This window comes from Chiloscyllium plagiosum, chromosome 4, assembly GCF_004010195.1.
Source record: "Chiloscyllium plagiosum isolate BGI_BamShark_2017 chromosome 4, ASM401019v2, whole genome shotgun sequence".
Taxonomy (NCBI): domain Eukaryota; kingdom Metazoa; phylum Chordata; class Chondrichthyes; order Orectolobiformes; family Hemiscylliidae; genus Chiloscyllium; species Chiloscyllium plagiosum.
The window spans coordinates 43,993,880-44,011,139 of NC_057713.1; the positions used below are offsets into that span (position 1 = coordinate 43,993,880).

At 40.6% G+C, this 17,260-nt stretch overlaps 1 protein-coding gene across 1 annotated transcript in view; it reads left to right on the forward strand.

Moving 5' to 3' along the window:
- Window positions 1-17,260, forward strand: part of pip4p2 (phosphatidylinositol-4,5-bisphosphate 4-phosphatase 2) — an 87,263-nt gene that overhangs the window by 67,030 nt on the left and 2,973 nt on the right. The window contains exon 6 of the mRNA XM_043688103.1: window positions 3,414-3,504. Within this exon, the coding sequence (XP_043544038.1) occupies window positions 3,414-3,504 (91 nt within the window). The remainder of the gene's footprint in view (window positions 1-3,413; window positions 3,505-17,260) is intronic.

A 17,260-nucleotide genomic window follows, 5' to 3' on the forward strand; every position in this document is an offset into this window, starting at 1 on the left:
CCCTAACCTTGATCGTGTGTAAATATCTGGGGGTTGCTGGGGGGGCGAAGACCTGACTAGGCAGTCATGGACGGAACAGTCTTTGCGGAAAGGGGTGGGGAGGGAAATATATCCCTGTTGGTGGGGTCCGTTTGGTGGTGGCGGAAATGTCATCAGATGATGTGGTTTATGCGAAAGTTGGTAGGGTGGATGGTGAGCACCAGGGGAGTTCTGTCCTTGTTACGGTTGCAGGGGTGGGGTTTGAGGGCGGAGATGCGGGATGTGGACAAGATGCGTTGGAGGGCATCTTTAACCACGTGGGAAGGGAAATTGCGGTCTCTAAAGGAGGAGGCCATCTGGTGTGTTCTGTGGTGGAACTGGTCCTCCTGGGAGCAGATACGGCGGAAGCAGAGGAATTGGGAATACGGGATGGCATTTTTGCAGGAGGTAGGGTGGGAAGAGGTGTAATCCAGGTAGCTGTGGGAGACGGTGGGTTTGTAAAAAAAAAAAAATGTCGGTGTCAAGTCGGTCGTCATTAATGGAGATGGGAAGGTCCAGGAAGGGGAGGGAGGTGTCAGAGATGGTCCAGGTAAATTTAAGGTCAGGGTGTTAGTGAAGTTGATGAATTGCTCAACCTCCTCGCGGGAGCACGAGGTGGCGCCAGTGCACTCATCCCTGAGCTATGTTTCTGTAATTGCTATTTCTCCCAGTTCCACGTTCTTAACCATGCCTTGAGTTCATCTGCCTTCCCTGTTAGGCCCCTTGCATTGAAACAAATACAGTTTAATTTATTAGTCCTACCTTGTCCATGCCTGCACTGACTGTTTGACTCGCTTCTGTCCTCAACTGTACCAGTTAGTTTTAAATAAAACAATTTATTTACAAGATTACTGAATGAAACACAAACAAAAGAATATAAAGTAACTTAACCTATCCAAAAACCCCACAGATTATCCCAACGTAATACTTGCAATAATCCCCTTAAATACCCCTTTCCCAAAAAAAGGAAAAGATTCAAACAGGAAGAGAGATGTCAGAGAGATGGGGAGGATCAGCATGGACCTGCTTCTTTGGGTCCAGCAGCTTCACAACTGACTGCCTGCTTTCAGTGAACAGCCAGCCTGCCAAAACCAAATCAAACCAGAGAAAAGCTGAACTGGGAGAACTGGCCACTCCCCTTTCATTGTACAAGTGTTTTTTTAAAGCCTTGAATACATTCTCAAATAGTTAAACCCAGACCTTTCAGAATCACTGCTCTTTTGACGTCTCTGGGGAAAACAAAGGCAAGAACAGCATAATCTTGTTAAAGGAGCAGCATCGTCACGAAGTACAAGTGCAACAGATACACGGGAGAAGCACAAGGTACACCATCCTGTGTGGTGTTGTTCCTTCACTGTCACTGGGTTAAAATCTAGAACTCTTTCCCTAATGGCATTGTGGGTGTACTTACAACTTAGGACTGTAGTTCTTCAAGAAGGCAGCTCATCATCACTGTCTTCTCCAGGGTAATGATGTAGAGATGTGCAGTAAGTGCTAGTCCAGTCAGCAATGGGTTATTTTGTGAATAAAAAAATCAATCAACCTGGTAACACTCTTTCCGCTGTATTCTGCATTTTTGTGTTTGACCTGATAAGTGCAATGGTTGGAAATGCTTTGACAATATATTTCTCTCTCTTCAACAATATTCAAGCTTTGTATCATCAAACAATAATTAGTGTGTAAAGGCTGTGATTGCCAATGCAGTAAATGTGAAACCAGTTGCAGGTAACAGATTGTAGCAGTACATGGCTATGTATGCATATCACAAAGAGCTGAGGGTGAGCATAGTTTAGATAACTGTGCAGTTATCAATCTCTGTTTACCTATGTCTGTTTCATGGTCAGAGGTGTGGGATGCAGCATTGTACCTAATTACCAAATAAGTTGCTTGCTCTTCTGAGAAGAGCAACCTGAAATGATGGAAGTTGCATCTCTTTGCATCCATTGAAGCCAGCAGCACTTTCATATTTGCCAGCCATCAAATATGAGTGATTGTGGTTAACTATGTTACAACGTGTAAGAGAAATTATTTACTGTGCATTCTGTTCAGAATAATGTCTGTTTCAGAATTATCCTGCAACACACTCCCTAACAGCTAAATGAGTGCACTAACTTCAAATGCACTGCAATGGTTCAAGAAGGCAATTCATCACTGTCTACTTGGGAGTGAACATAAGAACATACAGATTCGGATCAAGAGTAGGCTATTTAGCTCCTCAAAGTTGCTTTGACATTCAGTAAAATAATGGCTGATCTAATTGTAATATCAACTCCAACCTTCTATAAATCTTTCATCTTCTAGATTTTCAAAAATCTATCTCGTCTACCTTTTTAAAAAAAAATTCAAAGACTGTTTGCGTGCTTTTTGTGAAAGAGAGTTGCAGCCTATTCGTCTCTGCACTACCGTTGTGTCACGGTGGCTCAGTGGTTAGCACTGCTGCCTTGCAGCGCCAGGGATCCAGGTTTAATTCCTACCTTGGGTGACTGTCTGTGTGGAGTTTGCACATTCTCCCCATGTCCGTGTGGGTTTGCTCCGGTTTCCTCCCACAATCCAAAGGTGTGGAGGTTAGGTGAATTGGCAGTGCTAAATTGCCCATAGTGTTAGGTGCATTAGTCAGGGGTAAATGTAAGGTGGGGGAAAGGATTTGGGTAGGCTACTCTTCAGAGGGTTGTGTGGACTTGTTCGGCTGAAGGGCCTGTTTTCATATTGTAGGGAATCGAATCTAATTATGAAATGTTAATTTCATCATGTTAGAGATTGTATGCATTACTTCACAGTGAAACAGAGCACTTAGCTTAGTATTGTTATGTATGTGATTTAAGGCTCTGTTTTGTGCTCAATATTGGAGAAATAGAAGCTAAATTGGATAATGTGTTCGTGCCAAGACAAAATTGCATGGATTGACAGTTTCATTTAAAATTTAATCTAGGTGGGATGGTGATGCATTACAGTTTGAACTTGCAGTGTTGTTGACATACCTATGTTCATTACAAAGGTCAAGCACTTGAAAGAGAAGTTGAGTGACTATCATGCTTGAGTTAATGTGCCATTTGGCAATTGATTATAAGATTGACTGTGATCTTTGAGTACGTCCTTAATTATCAACAACAGTGTAATGATGCCAGGAAGGAAGAATTACCATTCACTCTATTAAATGGTGTTATATCCTCACAGAAGACAACATTGTTAAATGCCATTTGGGCTATACTGTGTATTGACTGTGCATTATCAATGGGCACCTCAACTGTTAGAATTGTAATTTTATAAAAAGGAGTCATTATGTATTCAAATTGTTCCTCTTTCTTTACTTCACCGCCACAACATGGTGATAACTTTCTGCTGGGTTAGCACTGCAGATACAACATAATCTGCTCTTTATTTTGGTTTCCTTTTAGATCATCTGTTGGCAGTGCATTGCCTCGAAGGCGTTGCTGTGCATATGTTACTGTTGGAATGATATGTGTTTTCATTGGAGTTGGTTTAACTGTAAGTAGAATTTAATTTATTGAAGAGCTTGTGTAAAAAGTGTTGATTCTGGAAGCTTTTATGCATTAGATTGCTTCACCCTGAGTGTAAAATGCAGGGTGCTTTCAGTTGTTATCAAAGAAATCAACTTACAAAGATTTAGAGATCTCGGTGAAGCAGACTATCTTTTCCCAAAGGTAATTTGTTCCTGATACCAAGCCACTGCGTATTCCAGTCATCCAGTAGCAGTACTGCCATCAAGCAGCCAATCATATTGATTTAATTGCACAGGCAACAAGCCATGAAATGAAACTTTGAGAATCCTTTCACTTTTAAGTTTAAAATTTTATGGATAGTAAAGTAGATGATCGAGACATGTACAGGAGATTAAGTTTGAATGCAATATCAGAAAGTTGTATATATTTGATGTTTTATCATTATGGAGAAAATTCCCTTTAGTAGATACTAGTTTGCTCTTTCATGGCAAGTACAGTTATTTAGCAATAAGTATGAACACAATATATTGTTAAAACTCAACTTAGGTCATTGAGCAGCACGTAACTTTTTAATGGGACTTTTACAGAAAGGCCAAGGGCTGAACTTTCACCTGGATACAGAATCAGTTTTGGCGTGCAATTGGCCATGTTTGTTTGTTGAAGGGATTCTGATTTTCCTGCACATGTGCAATATCCTCTGGTGTTTGTGGTGGGTCAGGAATATGTAAAATGTGTAAAATGCTACTACAAGCATACAGAGATTGGTCCAACACTTTAAATAGAGAGGGAGGAATGAAATGGGGTCTTCTGCTACACATCTTCATCTGATGATGCAGGATTTTAGAAGCTGTGTAGAAGTAGGCTTGTCAGGATGGGAGTGTCAGGAGAAGGAAAGTCTGCTGAGCAGTTGGGAACATTCTCTAAGGTAAGTACAATATTCTGACACCTTCAACTGTCGCTATGTGGTGTGGCATTTTAATGTGCACCCTCATAGGCTCACATTTTTTTGTACTTATGGCGATTTGCTATGGGTATCATTGCTATACATAGTCAAAGATGAAAAGCAAAAACTACTTCAGCAATGCCACAAATGTGTCTCTACGAAGCAGCCCAACATTTATGACACGCAGAATAGAGGCATGGAAAAATAAAGTCTTGGATCTTCATACCCTGTCCCTGAGAGGATGGAAGCATCGTGTGACTGTCTCTTAACCACTTATATGGTGAATTAAAGAGAATGGGGATGAAGCAAAATGTGAATTTTTGGGAGTCCTCAGAACTGGGTAGAGACAGTCTGGCAATAATCACTCAACCATCCTTAAAATCATGCTATTTGCTCTGCTGTGGAAATCTTCAGGCTGAAGAAACTGGTGTGTCTATCTTTGCTGGCCCAACCTGCCTTCATGTAGAGGAATTCTAGCTCATAACCTTTACAGTGACTTTCATCTCTCAAGCCATGTGATTGTTCATGGTGCTGACCAAAACACTAACCTGTCAATTGGAGGAGGAATGGTAGACACACTTGACTTCCTAGGATATAATTGGTAAAATCAAGTTGACTAATCTGCTCATGCTCATTTGATGTTCAGAGGCTTTCTTTCACTGTCTATGAGGAATCCTTTTACAAACTGCTGCCATCACGATAACCTGTTTAGTCTATAATTCATCACAGGAATCCATCTTGCAAAGGTGAATCGACCCTTAAGTTGGCCAGTAGTATTGTTATTCAGATGCAATACATTAGTTAACTTGATGGCGCTTTTTCCATTACTTAAATGTGAAAAGAGAAGTTTTAAAGGTTTGCTATTGTTATGTTTTTAATATCGATTAGTTGGGATTTTCTTGTAAAGAAAGACAGCTAGTTGTTTATTAACAAGGCCTGTGCTTTGAAATGGATAACGGACCTGTCATTTAAGCAGAAAGTTCTTGTTGTGATAGCTGTTCCATTATGAATAGCTGGCTGGGTTCCAGCTCAGCCGGTGCTCTTGCAATAACCATTGGCACTTTCTGAGCCTGCCCAAACAGAATATGTAACATAGTTGCCCAGCCTGCCTTCACACTACCATTACTGATTTGGTTCAACCAACAGTGCATGTCCCAGAAATAGCACCAAACCCCCTGAAAAGGAGGTAACAACTTGCTGAAGCTACAACAAAGTACTACTTGTATGTCAAATAACAAAAGCAACATGCAGTAGGCAGTGTTGTTATCCTTTGCGAATGGATCAAATAAGCTTTGCTGTCATGAATGGAGGTGGACAATTAAACAACTCTTCTAAGGAGAAGGCTCCACAAATATTCTTGTCCTTAACGACAATCTCCAGAAGATGAGTGTAAAATACAAAGCTGAAGCATTTGCATCCATTTTCGGCCAGAGGTCAACAAACCATCTTGGCTTTTTTTCTGAAATTTCCAGTATCACATGTACCAGTCTTCAGTCAATTTGATTCACACCATGTGATAGCAAAACTCAGCTGACAGCACTTGATACTGCAAAGGCTATGGACCATGACAACATTCCGGCAATAGTGCTGAAGACGTGTGCTCCGAAACTTGCTGTGCATCCAACTGAGCTATTCCAATACGGTTTTTTTTGTAATTCACACATGGGTTGCTGGCTGAACCAGTATTTCATTTTCCATCCCAAGTTGCCCTTGAGAAGGTGGTGGTGAGCTACTTTCTTGACCTTCTGCAATCTGTGCACCGAAAGTAGACTCTCAATGATATTACAAATGGAATTCCAGGATTTTGACCTGATGGTACTGAAGGAATGGAAATATATTTCCAAGTCTGGAAGGGGAGTAGCTTTATAGGTGTTGGTGTTCCCATATAGCTGTGCTTGTTCTTCTAGATGGTAGTGATCATGGGTTTGGAAGGTGCTGTGTAAGGCTCTATGAATTTCTGCAGAATGTTTTGTAGGTAGTACGTACTGTTGCAACTCCTGATGGAGGGAGTGGATGTTTGTGGATGTGCTGCCAATCTAATGAGCTGTTTTATCCTGGATGGTGTCAAGCATCTTGTGTTGTTGGAGCATCATTCATCTAGGCAAGTGGAGAGTATTTCATATTTCCATGGTTTTCAGAAGTCAGAAGGTGAATTACCAGCTGACGGATTCCTAGCCTCTGGACCGCTATTGTCGAATCTGTATTTAGATATATTCAATGAACCTACTCAGGCCTATTATGACACATCTTGGGAGCAGGTGGGACTTGGACCAATGCCTTCTGGTTTAGAGATAGGGACACTATCACTGTGCCATAAGAGCCTTTCAAATCTGTATTTATTTTGTGAATCCACTTGAGTTTCTGGTCAATGGTAAGCCCAGGATGCTGGTAGTGGGCACTCGGTGATGAATACCCCACTAAATGTCAAAGGGCAGTAGTTAGATTGTCTCTTTGTGGAGATGGTTATTGCCTGGCGTTGATGTTCATGAATACTACAACAATGACATCTACGTGACAATGTGGAAAATTATCCAGTAATGCTGTGTTCATTAGAAGCAAGACAAACCCAACCCAACCCAACCACTTGTCATCCCATCAGTCTACTCTTGATCATCAGCACAGTAATGGAAGAGGTCGTTGATAGTGCTATTAAATGATACTTGTAAAGGAAACAAATCTCACTAACTCGCAGTTTGAATTCTGCCAGGGCTATTCAGCTCCTGATCTCATTACAGTCTTGGTCCAAGCTTAAACAAAATAACTAGACTCCAGAAGTGAGGTGGAGTGACTGCCCATTACATCAAAGTAGCATTTAACTGAATCTGGCCTCGAGGAATTTGTACAAAGCTGGAGTCAATGATATTCAAGTGAAAATTCTTCTGAACCTTGCTGAAAGGAAGATTGTTGTGGTTGTTGGAGGTCAGTCCATAGACTTTTCCGTAGAATCCCTACAGTGTGGAAACAGGCCATTCAACCCAAGAAGTCCACACCGACCTGCCAAAGAGCATCCCACCCAGATCCATCTCTCTACCCTTTCCCTGTAACCCTACATTTCCCATGGCTAATGCAACTATCCTGCACACTCCTGAACACAATGAGCAATTTAGCATGGCCAATCCAGCAACTTGCACATCTTTTGGATTGTGGGAGGAAACCGGAGCACCCAGCGGAAACACAGACACTGGGAGAACGTGCAAAATCCACACAGACGGCAGCCTGAGAGTGGAATCAAACCCGGGCCCCTGGTGCTGTGAGGTAGCAGTGCTATTCTGTTGTTTCCTCAAAATAATTTAGTAATGTTGACCAACCAAGATTATTCACTTTTAAAGTCCTGGTTAATTATTCATTATTATGTGTTATTTCATAGATTTTATGTTTGATCTCTCCTTCAGTAAGGAATCCATTAGCTTTCATAGCACCAATATCAAGTTCACTGATCTATAATTCTTTGGGCGCGTTCTTTCCACCTTGTTAAGTGTAAGAATTAAATTAGCTGCACCAGTTCTCTTCCAACATACCTTTTTCTAACACATTAAAGAAATATAGAATTTCTTCTGCCAAATCTCTTTCCCTTATAGACTTTTAAAATGTACAGTATAATTCAGCTGGACCAAGGATTTTAATTATTTTGAGTTTGATTTGATTTGTTCCCTGTTTTATATTTAATGCAATTATCATATGGCTCACTGTTCAAGGTGATGTCCCTGTTAAATACAAAAGCAAGGTCCTAGGGAGTGTTGCTGAACAAGGAGACCTTGGAGTGCAGGTTCATAGCTCCTTGAAAGTGGAGTCGCAGGTAGATAGGATAGTGAAGAAGGCGTCTGGTATGCTTTCCTTTATTGGTCAGAGTATTGAGTACAGGAGTTGGGAGGTCATGTTATGGCTGTACAGGACATTGGTTAAGCCACTGTTGGAATATTGCGTGCATTTCTGGTCTCCTTCGTATTGGAAAGAGAGTCCAGAACTAGAGGGCATAGGTTTAGGGTGAGAGGGGAAAGATATAAAAGAGACCTAAGGGGCAACTCTTTCATGCAGAGGGTGGTATGTGTATGGAATGAGCTGCCAGAGGATGTGGTGGAGGCTGGTACAATTACAACATTTAAGAGGCATTTAGGTGGGTATATGAATAGGAAGGGTTTGGAGGGATATAGGCCAGGTGCTAGCAGGTGGGGCTAGATTGGGTTGGGATATCTGGTCGGCATGGACAAGTTGGACCGAAGGTTCTGTTTCCATGCTGTTGATCTCTATGACTCGATGACTCTCTAATTATTTATTATTTTGCCAACTGACTATGAATAATGCAACAGGTAATTACAATATGCTCAATGGTCCTGTTATTAAATCCACATTCTGGAATTGGAGTATCACCTGGACCCTGTGTGGGCCATTCTCAAAAGCCCACGGTGGTGACACTGCGAGTCAAGAGTACACAGGCAAAAGGAATTGATAACCACTAGATGAAGTAAAAGCACCAGGCAGGTAATGCAGAGTTTCCCAGAGCCATCACCCCTCTAACAGATTATCTGTTTTGGATACATCTGGGGAAATGGTTTCTTTTGGAACGCAGCAGCATCCAGGTCTATGGCTCCATGAGCTGCATTTGATCTGAAGGACAAATCAAGGATCGAGAGTGCGACAGCACAGTGGTGGGAGAATTCTATCATAAGAGAAACAGATCAGCTTTCTGCAGCTACAGGCCTGACACTCAGATGGAATGTTGTCTCCTGGTGTTTGGGTCTAAGCTTTTGCTGAGTGGCTGGAGAACGTTCTGAAGAGAAAGAGTGAATTATGGCATGAAAAATCTTTCCCTGGGTTGGTACAAATATGAAAAGATTTAATCAAACCTCCAAGTCCCCATTTACCCGACTGATGAACCAGGTTAAAAGAAAATACTCAAGTTTCAGTTCTTTAAAAACAAAACAGCCATTTATTGCTAACCAATTGTTTTTAAACTGGCAGGAACTTGTACACCTCTGCAACTTAAATTTTACTTTTGAAAACATATTCCTATACACATTCAAACATACACATGGACGGGACAATTGGTGAGGTAGGACCAAAAGAAATCGGCAAAGCACAGTTCTTCCAACCTTCAATATGTCTCTGGTTCTTTTTGACTCTGAGTTTGAGGATGTGGACACACTGATTCTCGACCTTTCATTAACAGGTTGAGGAGTAATCATTTCAGTATTCTGAAGATGTTTTTATTTTTCTTATTTCCTATCAGTAAAAATGTTTGCTGAGAAAGAGTAACCAGCTGTCTCAAATGATCTTCCCTTCTGAATTCTCCAATTGGAGAATGAGGTGTTTTCTGAGAAACAATTCACAGGTTGAATGTTTCTGCTGTACTGTCCAGACACAAAGATGTCGTCACTGGCCCTGGAACCAATTAAGAGGATGTTTCAATGCTGAGTACTCCTGAACACATGCACACGCTTGCGCACACCTAGATCTGGTTGACAGACCAATCAAAGGTTTATCATTAAGCACAGTACCTTGAACTTGCATCTACAGAACCAATATCGACCATCCTCCTCCTGCTGCTGCTAAGCCTCTTTACCCTCTCACAAAAAAAATTGCTTGAATAAAGCCATCTGAAGATTTTTTTACAAATGGTAATCATAGAGTCATATACCCATCCAAATGCCTCTTAAATGTTGCAATTGTACCAGCCTCCACCACTTCCTCTGGCAGCTCATTCCATACACGTATCACCCTCTGTGTGAAACAGTTGCCCCGTAAGTCTCTTTTATATCTTTCCCCTCTCACCCTAAACCCATGCCCTGTAGTTCTGGACTCCCCGATCCCAGGGAAAAGACTTTGTCTATTTATCCAATCCATGCCCCTCGTGATGTTGTAAACCTCTATAAAGTTACCCCTCAGCGTCCAACCCTCCAGGGAAAACAGCCCCAGCCTGTTCAGCTCTCCCGATAGCTCAAATCCTCCAATACTGGCAACATCCTGTAAATCTTTTCTGAATCCTTTCAAGTTTCACAACATCTTTCCAATAGAAATGAGACTAGAATTGCACACAATATTCCAACAGTATCTCTCCCATTTTCTGCGGCTCCACACAAAGGCCGCCTTGCTGATCTTTTGCCCACAAATCAGGAAGTCCAACCAATCCTAAACAAGAGATAGGACCCATCGCCTAACAGAAAGGTAAATAGGGAAATGGAAATTATATATCTAATCAAGTAAGACAGGGAGAGTAATTGACAAGAAATGTAAGCAGCCTAAATATAAACCAAAAGGGAAAAACAGCAGAGGAAAAAAATAAAGTAAGGAACAGCATTGTATTTATGTCATTTTATCAGGAGTATTTGTAAGTAATTTTGATAACCCTGCTAACTACCTTTTATAGCTATTTTGCTTTCAGAGGTTCACCTTGGAGTGGTGATAATTCCACTACTTCATTTCTTGCTTGAATTGTTCTCATTGTGGCATGTTTTCTGCCCATTCTTTAATTTATTCTTGTGAAGGTTTTAAAATGCTCCTCCATGACATTGCATATTGCTGTAAGTCTCTCTGTGAACATGGACATGTGGTGCAATGTTGGTGTTTGTTTATTTTTTTCTTTCCTTTTAGGGTATTTATTTTTCTGCACTCTGTTGAACATTTCATGGTGTCTTGTATTGTTCACCAGTATTGTTGACTTTTTTTTTATCTTCCCAAGATTTTTTCCCAATCTCTCAAGCTCAGATTTTTTTCCCTGATCTATTAGCTTGATTTTTATCATGTAATATCTTCAAGCATATTGTGTTATGGCCCCTGTTGTTTAACTGTTCCCCTACCTTATAATTCTTCTTGCCACTCTGGTTTGTTCACCAATCAAAATCCCAATAATAAATTCCACGTTTTTAGGCTTTTTATATTACATTTAAAAAAAGTTAAACACATTGAAATCCCTACAATCATTTTATGCCTTTTCCCTAATACTTTTGAATGAATATCAGAGTAGTTGAAATGCCCAAAGTTGATTATTCAATGTTCTTGACTCAATTCCCCAAAACATCAGCATATTTCGACCTTAACTTCCCAGCTGCTGTTGGTTGTCTGCACTTTGTTGTGATTAATCTTTTTTTTAATCTCCATTTGGGTTTTGTATTTCTCCTGCTGATGGCATTTTTCCTACTGTCATTGTTTTATCCCTAATAGATGCTGCTGTTCCACTTCCCTATTTATCTTTGCTTGATATGTTGTATCTTGTCATGTTTCTGTCTCAGTTCTGATTTTCTGTCACTGTCTCAGTAATTCATACTATAATCTATGGTTCTTCCCAATGCACCAGTGCCTCCTGGTGTATTATGGGCATTATACATTGCTGTACAGGCACTTTAACTCATTTTAATTTCCTCTCACTTCACATTTAACCACTTTTTTTAAGAATCCTGTTCTACAAACTTTATTTGCTTGTCATAATGCTGTTCCTTACTTTATTTTTTCCTCTGCTGCCTTTCCCTTTTGGTTTATATTTAGGCTGCTTACATTTCTTGTCAATTACTCTCCCTGTCTTGATTAGATATATAATTTCCCTTTCCCTATTTACCTTTCAGTTAGGCTATGGGTCCTGTCTCTTCTTTAGGATTGGTTGGACTTCTTGGTTGTTTTTTGCACATTTATGATGCCTGTAACTGAAGATGTCCTGAGGTTATTCAGATATTGGTTTCCTAGCACAAATCTCATCCCCAGAGATTAAGATGACAAAAAGCTTCATTATCTTTGGAATCAGTCTGTGGATTCAATATTTGGTTCAGCTTAGAGCAGAGAGGATATTTGGATTGGCAATATAGTTAGTGATGGAGTGGCAGTGCGGGGAGCGAGGTGGGAGCTGTTAGTGTGGAAAGAGTTTGGAAGGGCTTTAGATCTGGTTATTTACCTTTACTGCAGACAATTTTTAGGATCAATTTCTCTGAGTAAATGTGCAAAGGTCCTAATGTCTGCATCAAGCATGGGTAAAAGGATATATTTCCCTTATCCAATATTACAGCCAACATATTTGCAATTGGAAGGAACCGTCTTGATCAATGACCATCTTTGATATGCAGCAGCATGCATCATTGATAATGTTTGCTACTAGGACTTAGAAAAGCTTTCTTATAAATGTGCTTTTGGTTTGAAGGAGTACTACCAAACCACTTTTATATGCAGATCAGTCTCTGCATTGAAACACTTTGAAACACATTTTCTTGTCATCTGGATAACCTTATTTACAACAAATAGCTGGCTTCTTTATAATTGAGCTGCAAGAGACTGCTTTGTTGGAGTTTCCTTACTACAGAACATACAGAAAACCTGGAGCATGGCTTCCCATATTGGACTATCTACTGACCAAAAGAGTTGCTACTTGCTGATTCACATTGTAATGCCCATAGATATGTGCCTTTTTCATTAAAAAATTAACAATTATAGTGATATTCTTTATCATTAAAAATCACCAGTTTGAGAGCATTAAATTGGAGATGACTTTCTCTTTGGTGGTATCTGAAGTCAGTGGAAAGAAAGTCGATGGAATATATTATGAAAGGGCTGTGTGCTTTCATCAGTTTTCTTTTTAGCATCGCTCCTCTTAGTACTTCTAACTTAATTTGTAATTTACTGAAAATTCACTATGCACTTTAGTTATCTGGTGATCTTGTCATAAGAACGTAAGAAATATAAACAGAAATAGCAAAGTTGTTGGTTTCTTTTGTACTCCTGAAAACCTCAATTATATTATCATCAAATCTCATGGTGCAGCTGTACAGGACATTGGTTAGGCCACTTTGGAATATTGTGTACAAATCTGGTTTCCCTTCTATTGGAAGGATCTTGTGAAATTTGAAAGGGTTCAGAAAAGATTTACAAGCATGTTGCCAGGGTTGGAGGATTTGAGCTATAGGGAAAGGCTGAACAGGCTGGGGCTGTTTTCCCTGTAGCGTTGGAGGCTGAGGGGGTGACCTTGTAGAGGTTTATATAATCATGAGGGGCATGGATAAGGTAAATAGACAAGGTCTTTTCCCTAGGTTGGGGGAGTCCAGACTAGAGGGCATAAGTTTAGGGTGAGAGGGGAAAAATATAAAAGAGACCTAAGGGACAACGTTTCATGCAAAGGGTGGTACGTGTGTGGAATAAACTGCCAGACGAAGTGGTGAAGGCTGGTATAATTACAGCATTTGAAAGACATCTCGATGGGTATATGAATAGAAAGGGCTTAGAGCGATATGGACCAATTGCGGGCAAATGGGACTAGATTAGATTGGGATATCTGGTTGGCATGGATGAGTTGGACCGAAGGCTCTGTTTCCATGCTGTACATCTCTATGACTCTCTCTGACACATATTTTCAAAGAAAAATATTATCAACACTCTCAAATGTTTCTCATTAGAGAATGTTTCAGAGCTTGTAACTTGTTAGGGATAAGAAATTGGCTTAAGAATGCGGAACAGTGTGCAGCTGTGTCAGGTGTGGAGAGTGAGTGAGTGAGAAAGAATCATATAATCATCATCTCTGCAGTCTCAAGGGCAGTACAATATTTCCTGTGATCAAGTGACTAAACTGATACACAACACTGCTGAATAAAGGTCTGAGCAGTGCTTTTCATAGCCACATTACATCCATGTTTGGTATTTTATCCTGCCAATAAGACCATTATCTTAATAGCTTTCCTGAAATTATAGCGGATGCTTTCATTTCTATTTTTGATGTCTTTCATTGCTGAAGAGACTGTTTTTAAACATTTGCATTTTTTGTTAATGCGATATTTTGTAATTTGATCTGTAATGAGTAAGCCACGAGCCTCTCTCATTGGTATGTATTGTTTCAAAAACAAAAATTGCTGGTGAAACTCAGTAAGTCTGGTGTCCCGAGTCTGGTAACTCTTCAGAATGGCAGAAGAGTCATTTGATTTGAAATGTTAACTCCTCTTAGAAACTGCCAAACCTGCTGAGTTTTGCCAGCAATTTCTGTTTTTATTTCGGGTCTCCAGCATCTTCATTTCTTTGTTTTATTCTAGCTCAGATGCTTAAGAATGGTAAGCCTAATGTCTACATGTGCAAGTAGTTTTACAGCACTGATGCAGCGTAGTTGTTGTAAAAGGAAGTGATCTCCAGTCATCTGTGGAAAGCGACTAAACCGTGATGCACTTAAACTTACAAAAGGCATGGAACAGAGCTCCTTGTGAAAAGCTACTGATTTGGCAGTGAGGATACTGAATGTGCTGAGATATTACATGGCTCTGCTGGGTGTGTTTTTTGGTAGGGGACATGTAAGCAGGTGACTAGCCCATTACCTTCCCATCCATCCAAACCTTACCTCTAGAATACAGAGGCAGCCCAAGGAACATACGTAATTAAGGGTCAATTGATCTTAAGAGCATAACAATAAAACAGTTAGCATGGATGGGAGCCATCATTCCATTTTTCTTTTGTTTGATGTAGCAGATAAAAATGGGGTTGCTATCTTCAGGGGAGATTGCCCATTTGGGCTCTTTTGAGTAGGTATTACCCATATTCCTAAAGGCCTATACTATATAACCCTTTGCGACCACAGCTTTCCGAAAGTGCCTAAAGGACCCTCTGACCCAAGCAACCTGTCTCTATCAGACCTCCTTTTGTGAACCTGCTTCCAGTCTCGATTGCATCACTGCAGAGCTCTGATACTGCTTGAGCTACTGGCCCTTAAAGTGACCAGTGAGGGCACCAGCCTAGCACCATCACCATCACCAGTGCTCCCTACCTTCCTCTTCCTCCTTTCCACCCTCCTCTTCACCCGCCTGCCCACCCAAACGAGCACGCATGCAACTAATGCTCTTAGAGCGGATAAGGAATTAACAGAACAATGTGGCACACGGAATAGGAATGTCAGAGTGAGATTATTGCAGTATTATTACACTGACATTTGGCCCACCATCTCTGTGCTCCTTTCTCTCTAACCTCGCACATTTGTTGCTTTTTTAGCGAATAGTCTTGATCTGTTTTGAATGCCCTGATTGAGCCTGCTTCCACCACACTCTCAGGCAATGTATTCCAGACCTTAACCACTCCTTGTATTGATGAGACTTTCCTCATTTTGTCTTTGCTTGCTTTTTCAAATACTTTAAATCTGTGTCTTCTCATCTTGATGCTTTCGCAAGTGGTCATAATTTTATTATAGATGCTATAAGGTTTATGAATCACTCTCTCCACATTTCCTGTCGTATTGGATAACCTTTGCACATCCACACGCAGGTCCTTCTGCTCCTGTAACCCCTTTTTAAATTGTACACTTTGTATTGTCTGTACATATTCTTCCTACCAAAATTAATCACTTCACATTTGTCCACACTGAACTTCACTTGCATTTGTATACCCATTCCACCAATCTGTCTGTCCACTTAAAGTGTACTGTCCTCACAGTTTAAAATGCTTCCAGGTTTTGTATCATTTGCAAATTTTGGAACTATGCCCTGTTCACCAAGGTCTTCACCATTGTTTGCATATACCAGGAAAACAAAGGCTTCTAATACTGACACCTTGCGAGTTTTGCTTCAAACCTTTGTCCAGCCTGAAAAGTAACAAATGACCATTCCTATTTATTTCCTGTTACCATAGACTATAAATTTGCTGGAGGTCCGCCCGTGTGCAATGTTGAATCAATTGTCTTTTGGAAGTCATATCCACAAAATGATCCTCACCAACCCTCTCTAATCTCTTTTGGAAAAAGAAACCTCCAAGTAACTTGAATACAATCAGTTAGCTGCAACAGTGGAAAAATGCTCAAGTATGTTATGTACATCAACAGCAGGACAAAGCCAATCCAGCTATTTATTACCCCCATTGGTCTACTGATGATCAAGCGAAGTGATAGACATCCTCAAAAATCCTATTAAGTAGCACTCCCTTAGCAATAATCTGTTCAGTTTGGTTTCTGCCAGGTCCACTCAGCTCCTGACCTCATTACAGCCTTTGTTCAAGCATGAATTCCAGGTGTGAAGTGAGAGTGACTGTCCTTGCATTTGCAACAATCTTCAGCTAGAATCCTGAGTGGATGATCCATCTCCACCTCTGCCAGTAGTCACCAGAATTGCAGATGCCAGTCTTCAGCCAATTCCATCCAGTCCACTTGATATCAAGAAATGTATGAAGACATTAGATGCTGCCAAGGCTAATAACATTATAGTACTGAATGTGTGTAATCTAGAACTTTGCATGCCCCTAGCCAAGCGGTTCCAGTGTATCTACACCACTGATATCTACTGGACAATGTGGCAAATTGCCCAGATAAGTCCTGTGCTCACAAAGTAGGACAAATCCAACTCTATCAATTACTGTCCCATCAGTCTACTCTGAATCATCAGTAAAGTGATGAAAAATGTCATCCTCATGCAGCATTTCTCAGGAATAGCCCGGATTTGTTCAAGTTCATCAGCTCCTAATGTCATTACAACCTTGTTTCAAAAATGGACAAAAGAACAGATTTCCAGATTTGAGATGTGTGACAGCCCTTGACATCAAGACCACATTTTACCAAGTGTGGTATCGAGCAGCTATATCAAAACTGCAAACAATGAGAATCGGGAAATCTCTCCACAGGTTTGAGTCAAACCCGGCAAAAGCAAGATGGTGGTGATTTTGGAGGTAGGACGTCCGAGCAGGCAGTGTTGTATGTCTAATCATCTTCAGCTTCTTCATGAATTACCTTTCCTTCATCATAAAGTGAGATGTAGGGGTGTCCACGTGATGTTCAATACCTTTTGCCACTCCTTGCACATTGAAGCAATCCATATCCATAAGACCTGTACAATATCTAGATTTGGACTGACAAGTAGCAAGTAACATTTGCTCCCTGTAAGTGCCCTGCAATGACCATCTTCAACAA